This window comes from Peromyscus eremicus, chromosome 1 (genome assembly GCF_949786415.1).
Source record: "Peromyscus eremicus chromosome 1, PerEre_H2_v1, whole genome shotgun sequence".
NCBI lineage: Eukaryota > Metazoa > Chordata > Mammalia > Rodentia > Cricetidae > Peromyscus > Peromyscus eremicus.
This window is the reverse complement of record NC_081416.1, coordinates 184,847,237-184,870,553: the sequence shown is the minus strand read 5'-3', so window position 1 is coordinate 184,870,553 and position 23,317 is coordinate 184,847,237. Positions and strand designations below refer to the sequence as shown.

The following is a 23,317-nucleotide window of genomic DNA, read 5'->3' as shown; positions in this document are numbered from 1 at the left end:
AAAATTTATGTTGGTCAGATATATCAAATATGATTACATTGAACATACTTGTATAAACATAAAATAGTTGAACAATACTGGAGTACATGCTCTTAATATCACCATTTGGGAAATGGAATAGGGTTATCCCTGTGCATTTGATGCCAGGCCAGTCTAAAGCCAATTGTCACTCAAAACCATGGAATCCGTTGCCTCTTTATGGCCTAAATGAGTAGTTGTCATATCCACACACACAGATGCATATATTTAACAGACATACTCTGATATTTAAAATTATTATTTTAAATAAATAAATAAAACTTTTAATAACTTTGTGCCTGCAATAGATAAACGAGAAAAAAAAGAACAAGATAGGGATAGACATGAGGTAATATGTTAACTATATTACCAAATAATTATAATGAATTATAAGTACTTGAGCCAAATATTGTCCCAGAAAGACTACTGTGCATTAAACTGTCACGCTCTGAATGCCGTATCCAATTGAGTTTATTTCATAAAAATTACCAGAAAGTTTGCTCATGCACCATATGTATTTTTCACATTGTTCAATAATTTCAAAATTAATTCCTGATCAGGTTTTCCTTTTTGTCAAAGACTGTGCCCTTGTATTTACCTTCTGAACAAGTATGCAAAACCAGAGATGGACAGCCCTCTCTGTGGAAAATGCAAAGTCTCATCTTATGTATGTTAGAAGCACTCTCATCAACTTTTAAAGATTTTTCAAGTTTCCAGCTTCTCTGTCATTGCAATCTCACAACACAGTATATTTGTTTCAATCATAGTAGATTGTTGGGAATATCATCCCGTACAGGATAAGCCTCATCCTGACTACAAATGATCATCTCTAGATTTCTGTGCAACATAAACAGTGTTCCATTTACAGAGCACCAACTGTAGACTATCATTTTGTTCTGGCCTTGGCTATTTCTGTTGTTGAAGTCAACAGGAACCCTGATCTTTTATAAAATATGACTCTACTATTTCCATACCAACAGGGGTTATAATACTGTGTCACACTTACACAATCCTTTTTTATTTTTTGAACAAAATCATGAAACTCCTTCTAATTATGTCTCTAACAAAGACATCAGGTGTACAGTGGTGCGTACAGAACGTTACTGTGCAGCATCTGTCATCATTGGGACATTCCTAGACATCTACAAATCTCAGTAGGTGAGTTTTTTTTTTAATTTTTATTTTGCAATACAATTCAGTTCTACATATCAGCCACAGATTCCCTTGTTCTCCCCCCTCCCGCCCCCCTCACCTTCCCCCCAGCCCACCCCCCATTCCAATCTCCTCCAGGGCAAAGCCTTCCCCACAGACTGGGATCAACCTGGTGGACTCAGTCCAGGTAGGTCCAGTCCCCTCCTCCCATGCCGAGCCAAGGGACCCTGCATAGGCCCCAGGTTTCAAACAGCCAACTCATGCAATGAGCACAGGACCCGGTCCCACTGCCTGGATGCCTCCCAAACAGATCAGGCCAATCAACTGTCTCACCCACTCAGAGGGCCTGATCCAGTTGGTGACCCCTCAGCCATTGGTTCATATTTCATGTGTTTCCGTTTGTTTGGCTATTTGTCTCTGTGCTTTATCCGACCTTGGTCTCAACAATTCTCGCTCATATAAACCCTCCTCATTCTCGCTAATTGGACTCCCAGAGATCCACCTGGGGCCTAGTCAAGGATCTCTGCATCCAGATCCCTCAGTAGTTGGATGAGGTTTCTAGCACGACAATTAGGGTTTTTGGCCATCCCATCACCAGAGTAGGTTAGTTCGGACTGTCTCTCGACCATTGCCAGCAGTCTGTTGTGGGGGTATCTTTGTGGATTTCTGTGGGCCTCTCTAACACTTTGTTTCTTCCTATTCTCATGTGGTCTTCATTTACCATGGTCTCCTATTCCTTGTTCTCCCTCTCTGTTGTTGATCCAGCTGGGATCTCCCACTCACCCAAGCTCTCTTTCCCTCGACCCTCGCCCTTCACTACCCCCACTCATGTCCAGGCTGTTCATGTAGATCTCATTCCATTTCTCTGTCGTTGGGCGATCCCTGTGTCTTTTTTGGGGTCCTGTTTTCCAGGTAGCCTGCCTGGTGATGTGAGTAGCAGTCCAGTCATCCTTGTTCCACATCTAGTATCCTGTTATGAGTGAGTACATACCATGTTTGTCTTTCTGAGTCTGGGATACCTCACTCAGGATGATTTTTTCTAGATCCATCCATTTGTCTGCAAACCTCATGATGTCATTGTTTTTCTCTGCTGAGTAGTATTCCATTGTGTATATGTACCACATTTTGTTTATCCATTCTTCAGTTGAAGGGCATCTAGGTTGTTTCCATGTTCTGGCTATTACAAACAACGCTGATATGAACATAGCTGAACAAGTGCTCTTGTGGTGTGGTTGAGCATTATTTGGGTATATGCCCAAGAGTGGTATAGCTGGATCTTGGGGGAGATGGATTCCCAATTTTCTAAGAAATCGCCATATTGATTTCCAAAGTGGTTGTACAAGCTTGCATTCCCACCAGCAGTGGAGGAGAGTTCCCCTAGCTCCACATCCTCTCCAGCATAAGGTGTCTTCAGTGTTTTTGATCTTAGCCATTCTGACAGGTGTCAGTAGGTGAGTTTTATTTGCTGTGATTTTGCAAGAAACCCTGTATTCACTGGTATCTTTCCCAGATGCCAAGAAGTTTGTGAGGAGGAGACTGGCTTCACAGTCATGTCCAATTGCGTAGTTCAAGGGTACAATTCAGAGACTTGATGGTGCTTCCACAATTCCTTGTTGAAACAGATGATGGAAAAAGTAACAAGTAAGAGGATTTTCTAGAATACTCACCAGAAGTGTGCTTACAAGATTTTAAGAGTGCATGATACTCATGCTGCTTCCTGTGTCCTAGGTCGTTTACCTTACCTATGGACCCTTCCATCCTATCCTGAACGATCATGATCACTTTCCCTGTCTGTATCAGATGCCTCCCAAAGACACATCTATAAGAGAGGCCATGTTCTCTTTGATGCTTCACTTCAACTGGCTCTGGATTGGACTGTACATCTTAGAAAATGATCAGACTACTTTATTTCTTTCACATTTGAGAACAGAAATAAAAAAATTCTGTTTCACCTTTGTGATCATGATTCCAGGCAAGAAGTATTTTTACATGTCAAGAGCTGATGCGTGTTATAAACAAATCATAACATATCCATACATATCCAACATGTCATTTATAGTGACACAAACAGTATTCAAGCTGTGAGCCTTAGAATGTTGAATCTCTAGGTATACAGAGAATATGGGCTACTCATCTCTTGGGACTCTAGCTTTTGCACACCACTATGCTGAGATTTCTGGTTTTAAAATTTAGACAAGACATTGATCCATCTCAAATACTCAGATGATTACCTAGAAAGGCTGGGTGGATTAATTTTAACTGTGAGGTCTTGGAATCTGATTGAAAATCTAACTGAAAAGCTGCTCATCCAATGCCTAGTTGGAATGGCTAATGGTCAGGACTATTGACATGGCCTTTAGTTGTGGCAATGACACTGTATACAATGCTGTATATGCTGTGTCCCTTGCCCTGCATGAGATGCTTCTTTAACAAGAAGATAATCAGCCAATGGACAATAGCAAAAAACCTGTTATTAACTGCGTTAAGGTAGTGTTTCCTCTATTGGGTGATATTTGGTCTCATCAATGTCATTGTGCTTAAGAGTTTCTCTGATGCTCAAATCTAGTGTATTAAGAAATGTTCACCAAATAGAAAGACTTCTGAACATTTTTCTTTCTGAAGAAATAAATCAAAAGTGTGCTGTAAGTCTCTACTTCAAAGCCAATTAAGTGGAAAAAACAATTTATCAATGGAAATTAGTGATTATGTTACAAAGTCCCAAATAATATCAGCCCATCCTAATACTGAAAATATATCAGTCCTTAGTTATTAATGCTCTCTATGTTGAAAAGATGAACTGTAGATGTAACCAACCATCTTATTAAATAAGAAACACAGAGTCGATTCCGAGAAGAAAGCCAAGAGGTCAGAACTAAGAGCCTTACCCTTCCTGCTTCAGCCAAGAGAGCTCTCCAAACAGGGAGCCTACTTCCTGTGTGTATGTCTTTATATAATCTAGCTGTTCTTTCTTCTCATTGGTTGCAAACCCAAACACGTGACTGCCTCGTCACTGGCTATATGTACAGCCCTCCAGGTCCTCTATGGTATTGAGATTATAGGCGTGCGCCACCACCGCCACACACTTGCTATGGCTCTAATAGCTCTGACCCCCGGACAACTTTATTTATCAACAAACAATTAAAATCACATTTCAGTACAAGTAAAATACCACCACAATGAGCCCTCATTTATTAATTCTCAAATATGTTGTAATCGTGTAGGAGATGGTTTTCACAAGTGTCCTTAGCAGATTCTACCCCCACTCTAGGCTTTGGGGACCTCACTTAGAACTCAGAATAATTATGCTAGAAATTGTGCTGTGATTTAGTACAGTGCACACATGCATATTCACATATGTGAATGGATGCATCTCACTGTGTATGGATGTATGTTTGTGTGTTCCTGTGTATCTGTGTATGTATCTCTATTGCTTTACATATATGTAGGTTTGTGTCTACCTGTGTATCTGTATTTGTCAGTGTATGTGTCTGCATGTGCCTATGTGGGTATTTTGCATGTTTCTGTGTAGTGGTTGTACATACATATGTCTGTGTTGGTGTACATGGGTGTGTATGTGTGTGTCTATTGGTATGTCTTTGGATGTGGGCATAAATCTGTCTGTGTCAATGACTCTCAGTGTGGTTGCTTGCATCTGTGTATCTCTCCCTGTTTGTATATTTCTGAGAACATGCATGTTTGTATGGGCCTGGGTATATTTTGATTGTTTCTCTTTTTGTGTGTCTAATTGGGTGTATATGTCTCTCTGTCTATATGTGCCAGTCCGTTTTTCTGTGTGTCTTAGTATGTATGGGAGTGTGTGTAAATGAGTATATTGCTGTATTATGTATATACTTTTGTATGGATATGAGTATCTCTGTGTGTAGCAATGTGTGTGTATGTGTGTAGTTGTAATCTCTTGATCTATTTCAACAGTGTTACTGGTCTTACTTAATCTTCAAACTTTATATTGAGTAGATACAGAAAGAATAGACAGCCTTTTCTTCTTCCTTATTTTAGTGGGATTGGTTTGAGTTTCTCTCCATTTAATTAGATGTTGACTTTAGGATTGTTGTAAATTGCCTGTATTATGTTGAGGTATGTTTCCTGTATTCCCTCTTTCCTCAAGACTTTTATCCTGAAGGGCTGTTGGATTTTGTCAAAGGCTATTTCAGCATCTAATGAGATTACCGTGTGGTGTTTTTCTTTCAGATTGTTTATATGGTGGATTACATTGATTGATTTTTATATGTTGAACTATCCCTCAAAATCTGGGATAAAGTCTATTTGATCATGACGGATGATCATATTGATGTGTTTTTGGATTCAGTTTGCACTTATTTGATTGAGTGTTTTACATCTATGTTCATAAGGGGAATTTGTAATTTTTTCTCATTGTGGAATTATTTGTGGTTTGTGTATCAGATGATTGTGGCTTCATAAAGTGATATTGGCAATCATTCTTCTGTTTGTATTTTGTGGGATAATTTGAAGAGAATTGATGTTAGCTCTTCCTGGAATGTCTGGTAGAAGTCTATCCTAAAGCCATCTGGCTATGGGATTTATTTGTTTTGGAGACTGTGCAAGACTGTTGCTATTTCCTTAGGGTTTGTAGGTGCATTTCAATTGTTTGATCTTGATTTAACTTGGTAAGATGTATTTATTGAGATAATTATGCAATTCTTTTATATTTTCCAATTTTTTAATTACAAGTTTTCAAGTATGACCTAATGATTATTCAGATTTCCTTGATGTCTATTATTATGTCTCCCTTTTAAATTCTGATTTTGTCTATTTGGATATGTTGTCTATCTTTTTGTTAGTTTAGACAAGATTTTTTTTTATTTTCTCAGAAATCCAATTTTTGTTACATTTACTCTTTTTAATTGTTCTCTTTTCTATCTTATTGATTTCAGAATTCAGTTTGATTGTAATAGTGTCTATTCCTCTTGAATGGGGTTTATTTTTTTTTGTTCTAGAACATTCAAATGTGTTGTATATTGCTAGAATCAGTTCTCTCCATTTTTTTTGTAAAAAGCTAGAAAAATTAACTTTTCTTTTACCAACACTGCCACTATGTCCCATAAGTTTGGGTGTATGCTGTATTCATATTCATTTCATTCTCAGAAGTCTTTAAGTTCTTTGTTCTTGCCTTAGATCCCTTAGTAATTCATTAAAGAGTTCAGTTACAATGACTTGAAAAGCTTTCTGGTTTTTTGCTTATTGTTGATGTTCCGTTTTAATCTGCAGTAGTCCGATAGGATCCAGTGTCTTATGTCAGATTTCACGCATCAACTAAGACTTGTTTTGTGACCAACTATGTGGTCAGTTTTGGAGAAAGATCCATGAGGTCCAGAAAAGAAGAAATACTTTTTATGTTTGAGTGCAATGTTCTGTAGATATCTGTTAGGTCCTTTGATTGATTGATTTATTTTAAATTTTATTTTATAATTTAATTTAATTTTACATATCAGCCACAGATTCCCTTGTTCTCCCCGCTCCCGCCCCCCGCGCCTTTCCCCCCAGCATACCTCCCATTCCAATCTCCTCCATGGCAAAGACTCCCCTGAGGATTGAGTTCAACTTGGTAGATTCAGTCCAGGCAGGTCCAGTCCCATCCTCCCAGGCTGAGTAAGTGTCCCTATATAAGGCCCAGGTTCCAAACAGCCAGCACATGCACTGAGGACAGGTCCTGGTCCCACTGCCTGGATGCCTCCCACACAGTTCAAGCTAATCATCTGTCTCACTTATCCAGAGGGCCTGATCCAGTTGGGGGCTCCTCAGCTATTGGTTCATAATTGATGTGTTTCCATTCATTTGGCTATTTGTCCCTGTGCTTTTTCCAACCTTGGTCTCAACAATTCTCACTCATACAAAAGCCCCTCTTTCTCACTAGCTGGCCTCCCATAGCTCCACCTGGGGCTTGGCCGTAAATCTCTGCATCCAGTTCCCCTAGTCATTGGATGAGGTTTCTAGCATGACAATTAGGGTGTTTGGCCATCCTATCACCAGAGTAGGTCAGTTCGGGCTGTCTCTTGACCATTGCCAGTAGAGTATTGTGGAGGTATCTTTGTCGATTTCTGTGGACCTCTCTAGCACTTTGTTTCTTCCTATTCCCATGTGATCTTCATTTATTATGGTCTTTTATTCCTTGTTCTTCCTCTCTGTTCTTGATCCAGCTGAGATCTCCTACTCCCCTAAGCTCTCTTTCCCTCAAACCTTGCCCTTCAAATCCCCACTCACGTCCAGGTTGTTCAAATAAATCTCATCCATTCTCCGTCATTGGGCAACCCCTGTGTCTTTCCTGGGGTCCTGTTTTCTAGGTAGCTTCTCTGGAGTTGTGAGTAGTAGTCTAGTCATCTTTGTTTTACATCTAGTATCCTCCTATGGGTGAGTACATACCATGTTTGTCTTTCTGATTCTTGGTTACTTCACTCAGAATGATTTTTTCTAGATCCATCCATTTGCCTGAAAACCTCATGATGTCATTGTTTTTCTCTGCTGTGTAGTATTCCATTGTATATATTACCACATTTTATTTATCCATTCTTCAGTTGAAGAGCATCTAGGTTGTTTCCATGTTCTGGTTATTAAAAACAATGCTGATATGAACATAGCTGAGTAAGTGCCCTTGTGGTATGATTAATCATTCCTTGGGTATATGCCCAAGAGTGGTAAAGCTGGGTCTTGGGGAGATTGATTCCCAATTTTCTAAGAAAGCACCGTATTGATTTCCAAAGTGGTTGTACAAGCTTGCATTTCCACCAGCAGTGGAGGAGAGTTCCCCTAGCTCCACATCGTCTCCAGCATAAGGTGTCTTCAGTGTTTTTTTTTAAATTTTTTATCTGATAAAGACTACAGAATTAAATAATGAGTAAATCTGGGACACTACAAAAAATGTCTAAAAGCAAAACACAAGGCAAGAGGCCAAGAAAAGTATTTTCACCAAAATCATAGAAGACATTTTAACTTACAATAGGATATGACTATGAAGTAAAGAAGCATACAGAAAACCAATAGATTGAACCAGAAGAGAATCTTCCCTAAGAACATGATAATCAGAAAACCAAACATACTAAACAAAGGAAGCATATTAAATGCAAGAAGAAAAAGATCAAGTGAAATACAAATGCAGTGCTGACTTGTAAAGTGAGACTCTAAAAGTCAGAAAGGCCTAGACTGACTCTAAGAGAACAGAGATGGCAGGTCGGCTACTATATACACCAAAGGATTCAGTCACCATAAACGGAGAAAATAATGTATTCTGATACTGCCAAATATACATAATATTTAACTACAATACCAGGCCTATACAAGTTACTAGAAGGAAACTACCAACCAAAGGAGTTTAACTACAGCCATGAAAACACAAGGTATAAATAATCTCAGCAGAGCAAATAAAATATGTGACACACAAACACACCAACAAAATATCAGGAATCAAAAACAATTGGCCATTGATATCTCTCACTATCAATAGTCTCATTCACTAATAAAAAGAAACAGACTAACAGAATGGATGGGAAAACAGGATTCATCCTTTTTTGCATACAAGAAATTCACATCAACATCAAGTATAGGCATTACATCAGGATAAAAGTTTGGATTAAGATATTTCAAGTACATGCACCTAAGAATCAAGGGTGTGTAGACATTTTAATATTTGACGAAAAAGTATTCAATTGAAAATGAGTACAAAGTGTAAGGAAGGCCACTGCATATTCATCAAAGGAAAAATCCACAGAAATAATGTTTCAATTCTTAACATTTAAGCCCCCAAGACAAGGTCACCCATGTTTGTAAAAGAAAAACCAATACTGCTTAAATTATATATAGAACACACACATTGATAGTGGGAGTATTAATTACCAGTTCTCACCAATAGACACATCATCCAGACAAAAATTTAATGGAGAAATACTGGAACTAACAAAGGTTGTAAATAAAATAGTCCTAACTGACATTTACAGAACATTTCATTGAAACAAAAAAGAATATACCTTCTTCTCTGTGCAAAATGGTACTTTCTCCAAAATGAACTATATTCTCAGAAAAAAAGAACGTCTCAGCAGGTACAGGAAAATTAAAACAATTACCTGCATCATATCAGGACCATCATGAATTAAAGCAAGATATAAACAACAACAAAAACAGAAATCTTATAAATTTATGGAAACTGAACACATTTTAATGAATGAAAAGCAGGTTGGGACAGAAACAAAAAAAAATAATGACAACCTAGACTTCAGTGACAATTAAATACACTGTATACCCGAAATTATGGGACTAAAGAAAAAAGTGGTGCTAAGAGGAAAGTTCACAGTTCTAAGTGCCTACATACAATTACTGGTGAGATCTCACATTAACAACTCTACAGCATGCCTGAAGTTTCTTGCAAAAAAAGGAATAATGTCACCCCTGAGGAGTAGAAAGATATAGTCAAATTTATGGTTGAAATCAATAAAATAGAAACAAGTGAACTAAGCTAAATGGCTGATTATTGGGAAACAGCACAATAAACAAATCTTTATCTGTACTAACTAAAAGAAACAGAGGGAATATCCAGATTAAAAACTAAATGAAAAATGAGAGGAGTACAAACAAAGACACCAAGGATAGCCAGAGAATCATAAGAACATACTTTTACAACATATACTCCACCAAACTGGAAAATCTAGAATAAATGGGTAATTTTCTTGATAGGTCTACCTACCAAACTTAACTCAGTATCAGATATGCAATTTAAATAGACCTCTAAATCCTTTGGAAATAGAAGCTGTCATTATAAGTCCCCCAAAAGTTGGGAGAAGCCCACACTCATATGGTTTTAGTGCAGAATTTAAATAGACTTTCAAAGATGAGTTAACACCAAATCTTCTCAAATAATTTTATAATACAGAAACAAAATGAAATTGTCTAGTTAATATTATGAAATAGACTTACCCTGATATCCAAACCACAGGTGAGCCAAATAAAGAAAGAATAGCAGAACAATTTCCCAGGTGTACATCAATGCAGAAATATTCAATAAAATACTTCTAAGCCTAGTCTAATAACTCTTCAAAATGATCATCCCAGAGATGCAAGAATGGTTCAATATATGGAAATCAATTAAGCTATCAAAGATATAAACAAATGAAAAAAAAAGATGGTCATCTCATTAGATGAAAAAATCAAAGACTAATTCATAAAAGTTCTGAACAGAATAGGCATGTAAGGGACTTAATTCAACATGATGAATGCAGTTTATGGTAAGTAAATGACCAAAATTAAAAATTGTCATGCTGACTTCTTCATAACTGTTTACTTCCATTTTTTAATTACGTAAAACAACATGAGTGTGAAAGTACAGTCAAAGGTTTAAGCTGCAAAAATGATAACTATATCTCACTCAAGAGTACAACTTCACAGTGAGAATGAATAGCTAAAACATGACCAAATAAATTAATGAGCATGTAGGAGTTGTGGGAATTCCCATCATTGTTTTTAGTGTGAGTAGAAACTAAGGTCTCCATTGTGATAAACACATATGTTTAATTCAGTCAGTAAATGCAGCAGTACCTTAAGGTCCATCCAGAATCCCTATGGGATTTTCTGAAAATAGACAATTCAGAATAGCACATAGACATTTTCTGCTCATGATTATTTCAGCATTATTCAGAATATCCAATATATGGAATCAACCTTGATGCCCCTCAACAGAAGACGAAATAAAGAAACGACTTCCTATAAAATTTTTGTTGTTATTTTGTATAAACAAAGACTCATTATTGCTATTTACAATGCATTCTTCAAACTTTGAAAGTTTCATTTCACTAATTAGCACAGTTAAATATACACACAGTGATTTCTCTTTTCCTTTTCAAGAGAGGGTTTCTTGTGTAACACTCCTGGGTGTCCTCCAATTCCCTCTGTAGAACAGGCTGGCCCAGAGCTCACAGAGATCCACTTGCTTCTGCCTCCAGAGTGCTGGGATTAAAAACATGTGCCAGTACCATCCGGCCAAGTGATTTTTAACTATACCATATACATTGGTTTTAGAAAAGTTTAAATACATAGCTTGTATGCAAGTTATAAAGGATTGAAACCAGTGATGAAATTAAACAAATATGATAACTGGGTACAGACTGCTCTTAGGCATATTCAAATTCAGATGAAAGCCTCACAGGATTTATATACAAATTATCAAGTCAAACCCAACCAGTATGAAGTAAATGATGTCATTAGCAGGAATTGGGAATGGAGTAGAATGTCATGTTAGGTAAAGAGACAGAAAAGAGACAGACTTTGGAAATTCAGATTTTTTCACAGACTCTAGATTTCTTAGCATGTCACTCTGTGTGTGTGTGCATGTGTGCGTGTGTGTGTGTGTGTGTGTGTGTGTGTGTGTGTGTATCTGAGAGTGCATGCATGTATATATGTATATGATGTATATGTATATGTATATATAGGTACCTTTTTACATGAAGAAAGTAGGAGAGGCTTTATTTGAGAACAATAGGCCTGAAGGAATTGGGACTGGTATACTATGTGAAGGCAGCAGAAGAAAACATCACACAGGTCTCAAGCACACGAACATCATAAAGTGATAATGAAGGTGTTTGAACTAAGAAATTAAATCAGTAGTTATATGAGTATAATGAGTAGGTGACAGAGGGTAAAATACCAACAACAAATACGTGTTAATTGCCATAATAAAACCACTTATACTGTGTGTTAATTAAAAATAATTATTATACAAAAAAACATCTGGATACCATCTTGAGTCTGGACCACTGGAATTTTCATTTTCACTGTGTGAGAAACGTGAATTTTTTCTGTCTTCATACGAAAGAATCTTCCTTTCACATTCCTCTATATCCACATCTTAAGTCCCCAGCATTATCTCATCACAGGACCAGAGGTCATGTACCTTTTAAATGTTTCTTTTTAAATGTACAGTAAAATCTAAGGGAGAGCAGTAGTCCTGTGTGCCCCATCTCAAATACTAAACAAGACATATCACACCCACAGAAAAACTTTGTCCATATATACCTACTTTCTCAGAAGTCCATATCCACTGAAAGAGGCTCATCAGAACATTCTCACACTGGCCTATCATGACCCAAAGCAAAGAGTTGCCAAATATATTCCTACTTTCTCTGCATTACAAATTCACTAAAAGAGGCTCATCATTCCATACTCATTGGAACACTCTCACACTGGCAGTAAATGTTCTAGAATACAAACTAATAGATGACTAGGAAAATGGTATAAGAAGGCCATATCACAGTTTCTATTTGCTTCTGTGATATTTAAAATAGTCTTCTTTCCAGCCACTATTGGATTGTAAAATGAGCAAGAAAATGCAGGAAATGTAGATAAACCAGAAGAAATGCATCATCACAATGTATTGATCTATGTGAACTGAGGATCATGGAGGAATATCATGTTTTAGAAATCAAATATTCAGCTTGTCTTTTCATTAATAATGATTGGTTGGGAGGACGAGAAGTGATATATCATACATAGTATATGAAAAGAGGAACAGTGGTCTGGTATTCTCTCTGGATCTTGTGAAATATTTAAAAATCAACATTTAGCATGTAAATGAACTGCGGTTCTATTAGGAGCTGGATAGTTTTGGAAAAGCAGAATTCAGGACATTTCTGTATGTGCACTGATTACTGGATCTCAAGACAATGGAAGCACAGGATTTGGTAAATATTCTGTACCTGTCATTGTTGTAGCATGAATAGAAATGTTGTAGATGAGTGGAAATAAATCTACCTGAACTCTCCTCCTATATATGTATCAAGCAAATTTCATCACATGAACTGCAGATATCAGATGCAGAGCCACAGAGTAGAAAGTGTCAGAGATTTCACAAGGGGTGAAGAAACACCATCAAAGACAAAAAGAATCATGAATGCACAAGTATCTCTTCTTTGTCTACAGAAATAAAAGCAGATGGGGATGCATGGCTGTTGATATATGTGCTTATCTGCATGGCTGGTCACAATGGATACTGCTCAGCCATACAGCTGGACAAATATGTTCACTTTGACTTTCCTCTTCTCGATTGTGAGCATTCCACTTCTTGTGTCCAGTTTCATTTATCGCGGATGCTCCTGGAGAAGAAAGCGGAATGAAGACAAGGATGTAGACTTGGTGACAGGTTATGTCTTCTCCCTTGCAGCAATGCAGTGGCCAGTGAAAAAAGAGTATTTTAACAACGTTTTGAATATACATAAGTTCCTTTATATGTTCTATGAAATATCATCATGAATATTTCATGAGGGCTAGAGGAAGAGGATCAGCACAAAGCTTTGAATCTTCTCCCCCATTTTCCCAACCCACCACATCAACAAACACCCAAAATTATTTTACAGACTCAATGCTATTTATCTAATTTTAATTTGTCCAGATGTTGTGTTTTTCTCCCAGTTACAACTTTAACTTACAAGGCTGGAACCTGAGTTAAGAAAGGACTCTACCTTGTTCCATCACATATAGCTCTCCTCTTCACAGTTTCTATAGCACAGGAGCAGGTGATGACTAGTCAAATGAAACCACATTCTATATCAATTAGTATCATTCTAAGTGGGTATAAGTAATAGCCATAGAGTAGAGTCAGCTGATGGTCCTTTCATTAGTGTATAGGTCTTAATGCATATGCTAGGGCAACTAATATTTGTGGCATACCTAGTCTCAGAAAGTTTTCACGTAGATATGTAGTTACTATTTTAGATGCTCTCCATGTACTCATACTGTGCCTTCCAAAGACGCTTCAAAAGTGGAAGTAGGAGACTTGACCCTTGTGAACATCTTAAGTCTTCCTGTTTCTCCACACATCATTTACATATATTTATAATCACTGTCCTTTAATATCAAAGTCCAGTTCTTTATTCTCTCTTCAGTAAAGGAAGAATGTGTGGACTGTATATGATAGGTTTGCATTCTTTGAAATGTGAGGCTTCCTTGTTTCTTTGCATTTGTATAAAATGTACTAGCTCCATATATGGGTATTTCCCATACTATATGAGACAAAATCCAATCAGCTCTCTCTATAAGTTGAATTCTATCACTTTTGGGATATTTAATCTTTTTTTTTTGTTGTTTTATTTTGTTTTGTTTTTTCGAGACAGGGTTTCTCTGTGTAGCTTTGTGCCTTTCCTGGAACTCGCTTTGTAGACCAGGCTGGCCTCGAACTCACAAAGATCTGTCTGACTCTGCCTCCTGAGTGCTGGGATTAAAGGCGTGTGCCACCACTGCCCCATGGGATATTTAATCTTAATCTCTCCCAAAAAATATTGCAAGCTCTTTATCAAGGTTCACTTTCTGCCCATGATTTGTCAATGTTCTCCTTAGTTAAAGGTAAGTCTATTATTGCCAAGACTATTCGTTTTAATTGATGAAGTCTCAATTTTCCTTTTAAACTCAAGTCAGAGATCTTTCCACATAAGGTTTTAAATTTTTACTCGGTATATTCAGTAGAAATATCCATTCCAATATATCTTTCCTCAGCATGAAAATTCCTGTAGGAGAATGCTTAGAGAGTAAAATATCTAAAATGCAATCAAGCTTTGGATCTACAAGATCCACATGTCCTTCCTGTACTTTCTTTTCCACCAAGGCCAACTCTCTCAGCTTCAGCTGATAATTCCCTTGGACTACTTAAGTCCTTGTCACCTTCTAATGTTTTGAACAAATTACTCAGTTCATCATTTTTTACCCCAGCAAGAGTTCATAGATGAGAAATATTTCCAAATAATCTTTGAAAGTCATTAAGAGTCCATAATCGATCTCTACTAATTTGTGGTCTTCATTTTTGTAGACCTATTTTATATCCTAAATAATTAATAGACTCTCCCCACAAGCAGTCCAGCCACTTGCAGCTCTGTCCCCTTGCAGCTCTGTCAACCTGATCTAGCCAAGGTGGGACCTGCAAGGCCACAGCCAAGTTGCTGTTTTTTTGAATTCCTGCCCCACAGTTGGTCATCAAATGTAGCTGAATTCTTAAGCAGGCTTATTAAATACAAAATATTGAGCCAAATATAGTGGTGAAAGCCTTACAGATCAGGGAAATAGGAAGGGCTGCAAGCTAACCTTACCTCACTATGTCACAACTTCCAAATTGTGTGCTACTTCCTGTCTAGCTGTGCCTTTATTGCCTTGCTGTTCTGCCCTCTCATTGGCTCTTAGCCCAGTTATGTTGCTTCCTTGTCACTGCCTGTCTGTTCAGACATCCATGTCTGTATGGTTGGTACTGGGATTAAAGACATGTGTCACCATGCTCGATTCAGTTCCCTAGTATGGACTTTGAACACGGAGAGAACCTTCCTGCCAAGTGATCAGTTTAAGCATGTGCTACCACTGCCTGACTTTTGTGTTTACTTAAAATGGCTTGATATTTTCTCTGATTTGCAGGCAAACTTTGTTAACATACAAATAAAATACTACCACATTTTAGCACAATAAAATATCACCACATCCAGCTTATTATGTCATTCCACCTTCACAGCACAGGGCAGTTGTTTCAGTATTTGGGGCTGGTTGAGAATACCATCCAGTTCAGGATGCCTCTTCTATTTACCACAAAGGATTATCTTTAGATCTTTGTCCATAATAAATATTATACCTTCTTACAGAACATCAACTGAAAACAACCAGTTTCCTTTGGCTTTAACTTTTTCCATGGATGAAGTCAATAGGAACCCTGATCTTTTGCCAAATGTGTCATTAGTATTTCTTTGGCCCAAAGGTGGTTGTAAGACTGTGTCAAAATTATACAGTCTCATGCCTTTATCTGAAGAAAATCAATACACTCCCCCCAATTATGATTTTAATGAAGAGATTATGTGTATAATGGTACTGACAGGACCAAACTGGGAAACATCTGCGATGATTGGGACATTGCTGGATCCCTACAGATCTCAACAGGTGAGACTTTTGTGGTGTAGGTTTGCAAGAAATTGTGTCTCTGTTGGTACAATACCAAGATGCTAAGAAGAGTGTGTGGAATTATGTGAAACAGTGTGGTTCAAGATACTATTCAGAGACTTGATTCAGGTTCATTTCCTTTTTTGAAGTTGAGGTGAGGGAAAAAAATAATAGGTAGGAGGATATTTCTTTATAGAATTCTTTGCTGAAATGTGTGTTTCCAAGTTCTTAGAAGTGCATATTACCTCATGCTGCTCCTTGTGTTCTAGATCCTTCAACTTACCTATGGACCTTTCCACACCATCCTCAGTGATCGTGAAAAATTTCCCTATCTATATCAGATGGCCACCAAGGACACAGCTCTACCACTGGCAATGGTCTCTTTGATGCTTCACTTCAACTGGAACTGGATTGGACTGGGCGTCTCTGACAGTGATCAGGGTACCCAGTTTCTCTCCTATTTGAGGACAGAGATGGAAAGAAATGCAGTCTGCTTTGCCTTTGTGAGCTTAATCCCAGTCAATATGCATTTATACATGTCAAGAGCTGAAATGTATTATAACCAAATCATAACATCATCTGCAAATGTAGTTATCATTTATGGTGACACAGACAGTACTCTAGCTGTGAGCTTTAGAATGTGGGAATCCCTAGGTATACAGAGAATATGGGTGACCACCTCACAGTGGGATGTCACTACAAGTAAGAGAGTCTCCACAGTTGGCTCATCCCATGGGACACTAGTTTTTGCACACCATCATTCTGAGATTTCCGGTTTTAAAAATTTTGTCCAGACATTAAACCCTCTGAAATACACAGATGAATACCTCGCAAGGCTGGGATGGATGAACTTTAACTGTGAAGTCTCAGCTTCCAAGTATAAGACACTGAAGAATTGTTCATCCAATGCCTCATTACAATGGCTAATGGGACACACTTTTGACATGGCTTTTAGTGGTGACAGTTATGACATATATAATGCTGTGTATACTACAGCCCATGCTGTCCATGAGATGCTTCTTCAACATGTGCATAATGGAAATGAACAGTATGGTAACTGCTTGAAGGTAGTGTTTCTTCTATTAGATGAAATTATGTGTTATCAATACTATAGCCCGTAAGAGTCTGTCAGATGCCCCCAAAATTTACTGGATTAGCAAATATTAAACATCTAGAAATATTTCTGAAAATTTTTCCTTGTATGGACTTAAAGCCAGAGTGTGATATAAATCTTAATGCAAATGCAATGTAGTGGAGGACACAATTTTTCAAGGAATATCAGTGAACATCTTACAGAACACCTGAATATCATTTCACCTCTTCTAATACTGGAAGCATAATGGTCCTTCCTCATTAATCCTCTCCATGATGAGAATATGAACCCTTGTTCATCAATTGTCAAATATATGGTAATCAGTGAATTGAGATGGTTTTCAGAAGTGTTCTCAACTGGTTGTACCCTACTGTAGGCTCAAGGGACCTCCTTTGGCACTCTGTGAGTAACTACACAGGAAACAGTGGTGGTGTTATTTATTTCAGAACACACATGAGTCCATGTGTGTGAATGATTGGTTCTCACTGTGTATGGGAGCATGTACTTATTTTCTGTGTATCTGTGTATATCTGGGTTGCTGTGTATATTGTGTTTCTGCCTATCTGCATATCTATCTGTGGAACTGAGCGTACATTTGTTTTCTGTCAATGTCTTTGTGTATGTGTGTTCCTTTCTGTGTATATCTTCCTGTGTGTTTTTCAGTATGTGTGTATATATGTCAGTACTGTTTGTTTTGTGTATGTGCTTGCACATATGAATATCTATGTTTCTGTGTGTCTGTGTGTGTGTGTGTGTGTCAATCTGTCTTTGATTGTGAGAATAAATTTGTATATATCTCAATATTTTTCTGTGTAGGGGTTTCAATATGTGTATGTTTCCCGGTGTATGTCTATAAATGTGCATTTATGTGTGAGCCTCTGTGTTTTTCAGGTTTCTGTTTCTGTGTGTCTGTTTGGGTTAGTATGGCTGTCTGTTTCTGATTGCATTTTGATGTGTGTGTTTGATATATGTATGTGTGTGCATATTGTATGTATTTGTATTATATATGTTTGTCTGTATGGATGTGAGTCTCTGTGTGTGTGTGTGTGTCTCTCTCACTCTGTATGTATGCATTTTTCTCACCAATGTTTTGTGTCTGCATATATGTCTGTGTTTCTGTTTGGTAGTTTCCTCTGAAAGAACTTAAATACTAGGAATGTTATAATACTTTTATTTATCCGGTTATTTTTATTGTGTTTCTCCCCTGGACAACTTCATTAACGTTGCTTTTAAGAAGAAATTAGTATATGTTTTCTGACATCAAGGAAGGACACACACAATATAGAATGCTGCCTCTCTTTCAGCTGCACTCCTTTCTGAGGAAGACTCACTTTACTAATCCTGTTGGAGAAAAAGTGAATATGAACCAGAGAGAAAACCTGCAGGCAGAGTATGACATTCTCCAGATTTGGAATTTTCCAAATAGATTTAGGTTTAAGGTGAAGATAGGAGAGTTTAGTCCATATTCTCCAATTGGTCATCAGCTCCATTTATATGATGATGTGATAGAGTGGTCCACAGGAAGTAGACAGGTGAGTTTGACCTAACTATAATCATTTCTGTCACACAGCAGTAACACTTTCAAGTGGGTCCATTTGTGCTGCCTTTTAACTGGTGAAATGAACTAGACTGTCTCCACTAAGAAGCATTTTCTAGCCTCCTAGTTTATGTTTCTTCTTTTCAGTTTTTGATGTGACATTTTGTTAATTCTTCAAGGGTCTCTGACATGCATACCATGCATACAGTGATTTTTTTTTATCATTCCAGAACATGTTTCTTGTTTTTATTACAAAAAGAAAATTAATAGTTACCACTGTATTTATTATTTCCAGTAAAGTGAGCAATGTCTTCTTGATACCATTCTGATTATTACACAGTGATTGTCCTTTTTACTGCTGAACCTTTGACATATATGCTGTACCATGAGGCTAAATGTAAGGAGGAATAAAGTAAACACACACAAACCATTAATTATTATTAAATAATTTACCTTAAGCCTTTTTACTAACAGGTCCTAAATTGCCAACATCTCTAACCAAATATGACGATAGTGTTTCCATGGCCCATTTGGATACCCTATGAATTATAATTTTGTTTTTTCTTACTTTCTTTTTTCTTTTAAATGTCTATGGGTTCTTATCTTCATGTATGTCTGTGCAACCCTGGTATTTGTAGTACATATAGATGCCAAAACAATGACTTGGATCTCTGGGATGTGGAGACAGTTTAGTGCTTCACAGTGGATGCTGAAAATCAAACTCAAACCCTGTATATGAGCAGTAGTTTTTATAGACAGTTGAACCAATTCTCCAGCCTTGAAGCATGTTCTGTAAAAAAAATTTACTCAGTAGAGGAACATTTATTGTTCCCATTAGTTCTTTCATAGGTCTATCAAACAAACAAGGGTGTGCCTGTTTTCATTATCTGTGTGGGGAAGAAGTATTGTTGGTAGTAAAAGAAATGGCTTTGGAAATTTATAAATGGGAGACATATGAGCGTCTTGAGACAGGACACTTAATGTCAGAAAAGAACCTTCCTGTCACATATCTTATTTAATGTTTGATTTATACATATAAAGAAAACAATTTGAAGGCTTCAAAAAGAGAAACCCATTTCATAGAAAGGCCCCTTCTTAATAACAGCAAATTCCTTCATGAACTCTCTTAAAATGGGAGAGTAACAGTGATGCAATGCAAGCAGTTAGAGATATAACTGTCAAACCCAGTTACTGTACCCAACAAAGTTATTCATAGTCAAAGAAAGCTGTGAGGACTCTTCATGGATATAAACTTGAGTACATCTGGAATTTATCAAAACCCCAAAATGGAGGGCATATTTGAGAGATATTTTCACTTAACATGAAGTAGGAAGATCCATTTGTTACCCAGATCTTTGAGATAGGGAGATATGCCTTATAGCAGGTGATGGTGGTACATGTCTTTACTTGAGAGGCAGAGGCAGAGGGATCTTTGTGTTCTAGGCCAGCCTCTTCTACAGAGCAAGTGCCAGTAAAGCCAGGACTACAACAAGAAACCATGTCTCTAAAACAAAACCCCAAAAAAGAAGGAAAAAGATGTCATGCCTTTAATTGACATCTTTTAACCTGGGAAAAGACACATCCCTTATCTGGATCTTAAGCTGGGAAGACACAACTTTGAATTACCTCATTTGATTTTGAAAATCCCACTCTGTGCTGGAAGCCTATATAGGGACACTGAAAAAGGAAACGTGTTCTTTGTCTGCTTTCCCTCACCTTGCTAGAAAGTCTATTTCTTAACTGGCATTAGAACCTATGTCTATGGTACATAAGTGTTTACTGAAGATCAACAGACACATAACACATCATAGAATGAGAAGATTCTACATTTTTGGATTGCCATTTATACCTAGTGATTGCTAGATTAGCTACACCGCGTCCTAGAAGACATTCTAATAAATTGTGTGAATCCATATATACATATATATGAGAGAGAAAGTCAGAGAAACAGAGTGCGGGAGACAGAGAGACAGAGAGATTCATTCTGTATGTTCTTTAAGGACCCTAACAAATACCCAGACAGACCAATGTTCAGTGATGTATATGAGTTATAGGAATTCATAACCACTCTAACATTTCTATGGAAGACACCTGAAGAGCTCCTACACACTGAAAAGTAAGATAAATATGTGTGGTCAAAGAAGAGAAAGACAGCAAGCATTAAACACCAGTTAGAAAAACAAGTGTTATATACTCTATCAAATATTGCAATAACAAAAATGGACAATAATTAGCAAATAATTATCAATAACAATTCCATGTCAATCTTCACATTCTCTAATCATAATACACAAACAAGATTGTTTTGTAAACCAACATTCATTTGTTCTTCTAAAAACAAACCTCACTTACAAATGTAGAGAGACCACTTCAATAAATATGGAGGGAAAGAATTTTGAGGAAGTGGAACATAATAAAGTAAATGAGAGACTAAACACTTTGATAGACATGGTGGAAAAATTCTCAAATAAACACTGATTAATATAAATCAACAACACAACAGAAAGTTCTGTCCCTGTGACAAACATAGCTTCATTCCAGGGATACAGGGATGGTTCAGCATATGCAGGTCAGTTAAGTAAATGGGGCATATAAATAGATTCAAGCATAGGACTTGTTCCTAACACAACAGAAGGAACACATCTTGACTTATTAAAGTTTTCTTTTTTATTAATTAATAATTTTTCCCAGCCTGATCCCATTAAAAGTTTTTTCTATGGCAATCTTATTGACAACATTGTACTGCAGGAAGAGAAACTCAAAGAATTTCCATTAAAGTCCCAGTGAGCCCACGTGTATGTGGTGGTACATATCTGTAATCAAACTCTTAGATCAGAGGCAGGCAAAACCTTCTCAGTTAATGGCCAGTGTGGTGTACATAATGAGTCCAAGTGAGCTAGGGCTGCATATAGAGACCCTGCCTCAAAAGAAATGAGCAAAAATTGGACAGTGATGATTTTCTCTAGTTCCATCCACTTGCCTTCAAATTTCATGATGTCATTGTTTTTTTTTGCAGCTGAGTAATACTCAATTGTGTAAATGTATCACATTTGTTTTATCCATTCTTTGGATGAATGCCATCATCCTGATTGAGTTAACCAAGACCTAGATATAGAATCATGGTATGTGCTCACTCATAAACTGGACATAAGATAGAAAGCAAATGATAACCAGGCTACATTCCAGAGCCCCAAAGATGCTAGTTAATAAGGAGGACACTAAGAGGGACATATGGATCACCCTAGGAAGGGAAAATTGCTGGAACCTCCTGGGTAGACTGAGTGATGGAGACATGAGGAATTGAGGTGGCCCAGTTGGGAGAGGGATGGAGAGGAAGAGCAATTAAAGAAGTACCTTGATTGAGGGGGTAATTATGGCATTATGGACGTAGGGAGAAACCTGGTACCAGCAAAAATCCTAGGATTCCACAGGAATGACCCCACTAAGATTCCTAGAGGGGGTGCCTGAACTAGCCTTTTCCAGTAATCATAAAGGTGAGTTCCCTAATTGTTTCACAGGAACTTCATCCAGTAACTCTGGAAGCAGATGAATAGATGCATAGCCAAACACTGGGACAAGCTCTGGGAGTCCAGTTGAACAGAGGGAGGGAGGAGGGATTATATGAGCAGGTGGGGTCTAGATCGTGACAAGGCAACCCACAGAGACAGCTGACCTTTGGGAACTCAGTCAGTATATACCAACAGGTAGAAAGCCTGCATGGGACCTACTTAAGACCCCTGCATGTGGGTGATAAACGTGTAGCTTGGTCTGTTTGTAACCCCTAACAGTGGGACTAAGATCTGTCACTGGCACATGAGCTGTCTTTTTGGAACCTATTCCCTATGGTGGAATTAATCACCCAACCTTGATGCAGGAGGGAGGAGCTTGGTCCTTCCTAAACTTGGTTTGCCATGCTATTTTGACTCCCATGGAAGGCCTTACCATTTCTGAGGAGTGGATGTGGTAGTAGAGAGGAATGATGCAGAGGGAACTGGGTAAGAGGAGAGAGGGGAAACTGTCATTGGTAAGTTAAATAATTTAATGAAAAATACAAAAGAAATTGGATGAGCAGATACATTTTCTCCACTCATCTTCAAAATAGTCCTTAATATCATAGCAAGTACAAAAAGAAATGGTAAACATGAAATACAGAAATAAGGGAAGAAATGTGCCCACTGGTAGCTTACACCTTTAATTCCAGCATTCGGGAGGCAGGAGAGGAGGATCTCTGTATGATCTTAGTTAACCTACTATATATAGTTAGTTGAGATATACCAACAATACATTGTGAAACCATGTTTAAAGAAAACCACAACAAAAACAATACTTGTAGTTAATCACATTGTAGAGAATATGAAATAGCCCATGAATAGGAGACACTGTGGTTCTGACTCAGAACTCCATAGTTAAGAAAGAACCTAAAGTGAGCACCTGGCCATCAGCAGCTGTGTTAACCAGTATATAGACCCCTATCACCAGGATTTTGATTATGCAAAATTTTTATGTTTTTAGCTTTAAGAAATCCTATAATCAACTTTAAATAATCTCACTTTTATTCCAGTTCTCCATATACTTGCAGCCATTGTAAGGCACTTTTA

At 37.5% G+C, this 23,317-nt stretch overlaps 1 protein-coding gene across 2 annotated transcripts in view; it reads left to right on the top strand.

Moving 5' to 3' along the window:
• Positions 1-23,317, top strand: part of LOC131902645 (vomeronasal type-2 receptor 116-like) — a 68,599-nt gene that overhangs the window by 1,816 nt on the left and 43,466 nt on the right. The window contains exons 1-4 of one of the 2 annotated variants that reach the window (XM_059253653.1): positions 13,201-13,400; positions 15,798-16,089; positions 16,359-17,156; positions 18,487-18,714. In XM_059253653.1, the coding sequence (XP_059109636.1) occupies positions 13,201-13,400; positions 15,798-16,089; positions 16,359-17,156; positions 18,487-18,714 (1,518 nt within the window). Of the gene's footprint in view, positions 1-13,200; positions 13,401-15,797; positions 16,090-16,358; positions 17,157-18,486; positions 18,715-23,317 lie in introns of those variants that run through there. The other variant, XM_059253655.1, reaches the window with a different exon arrangement.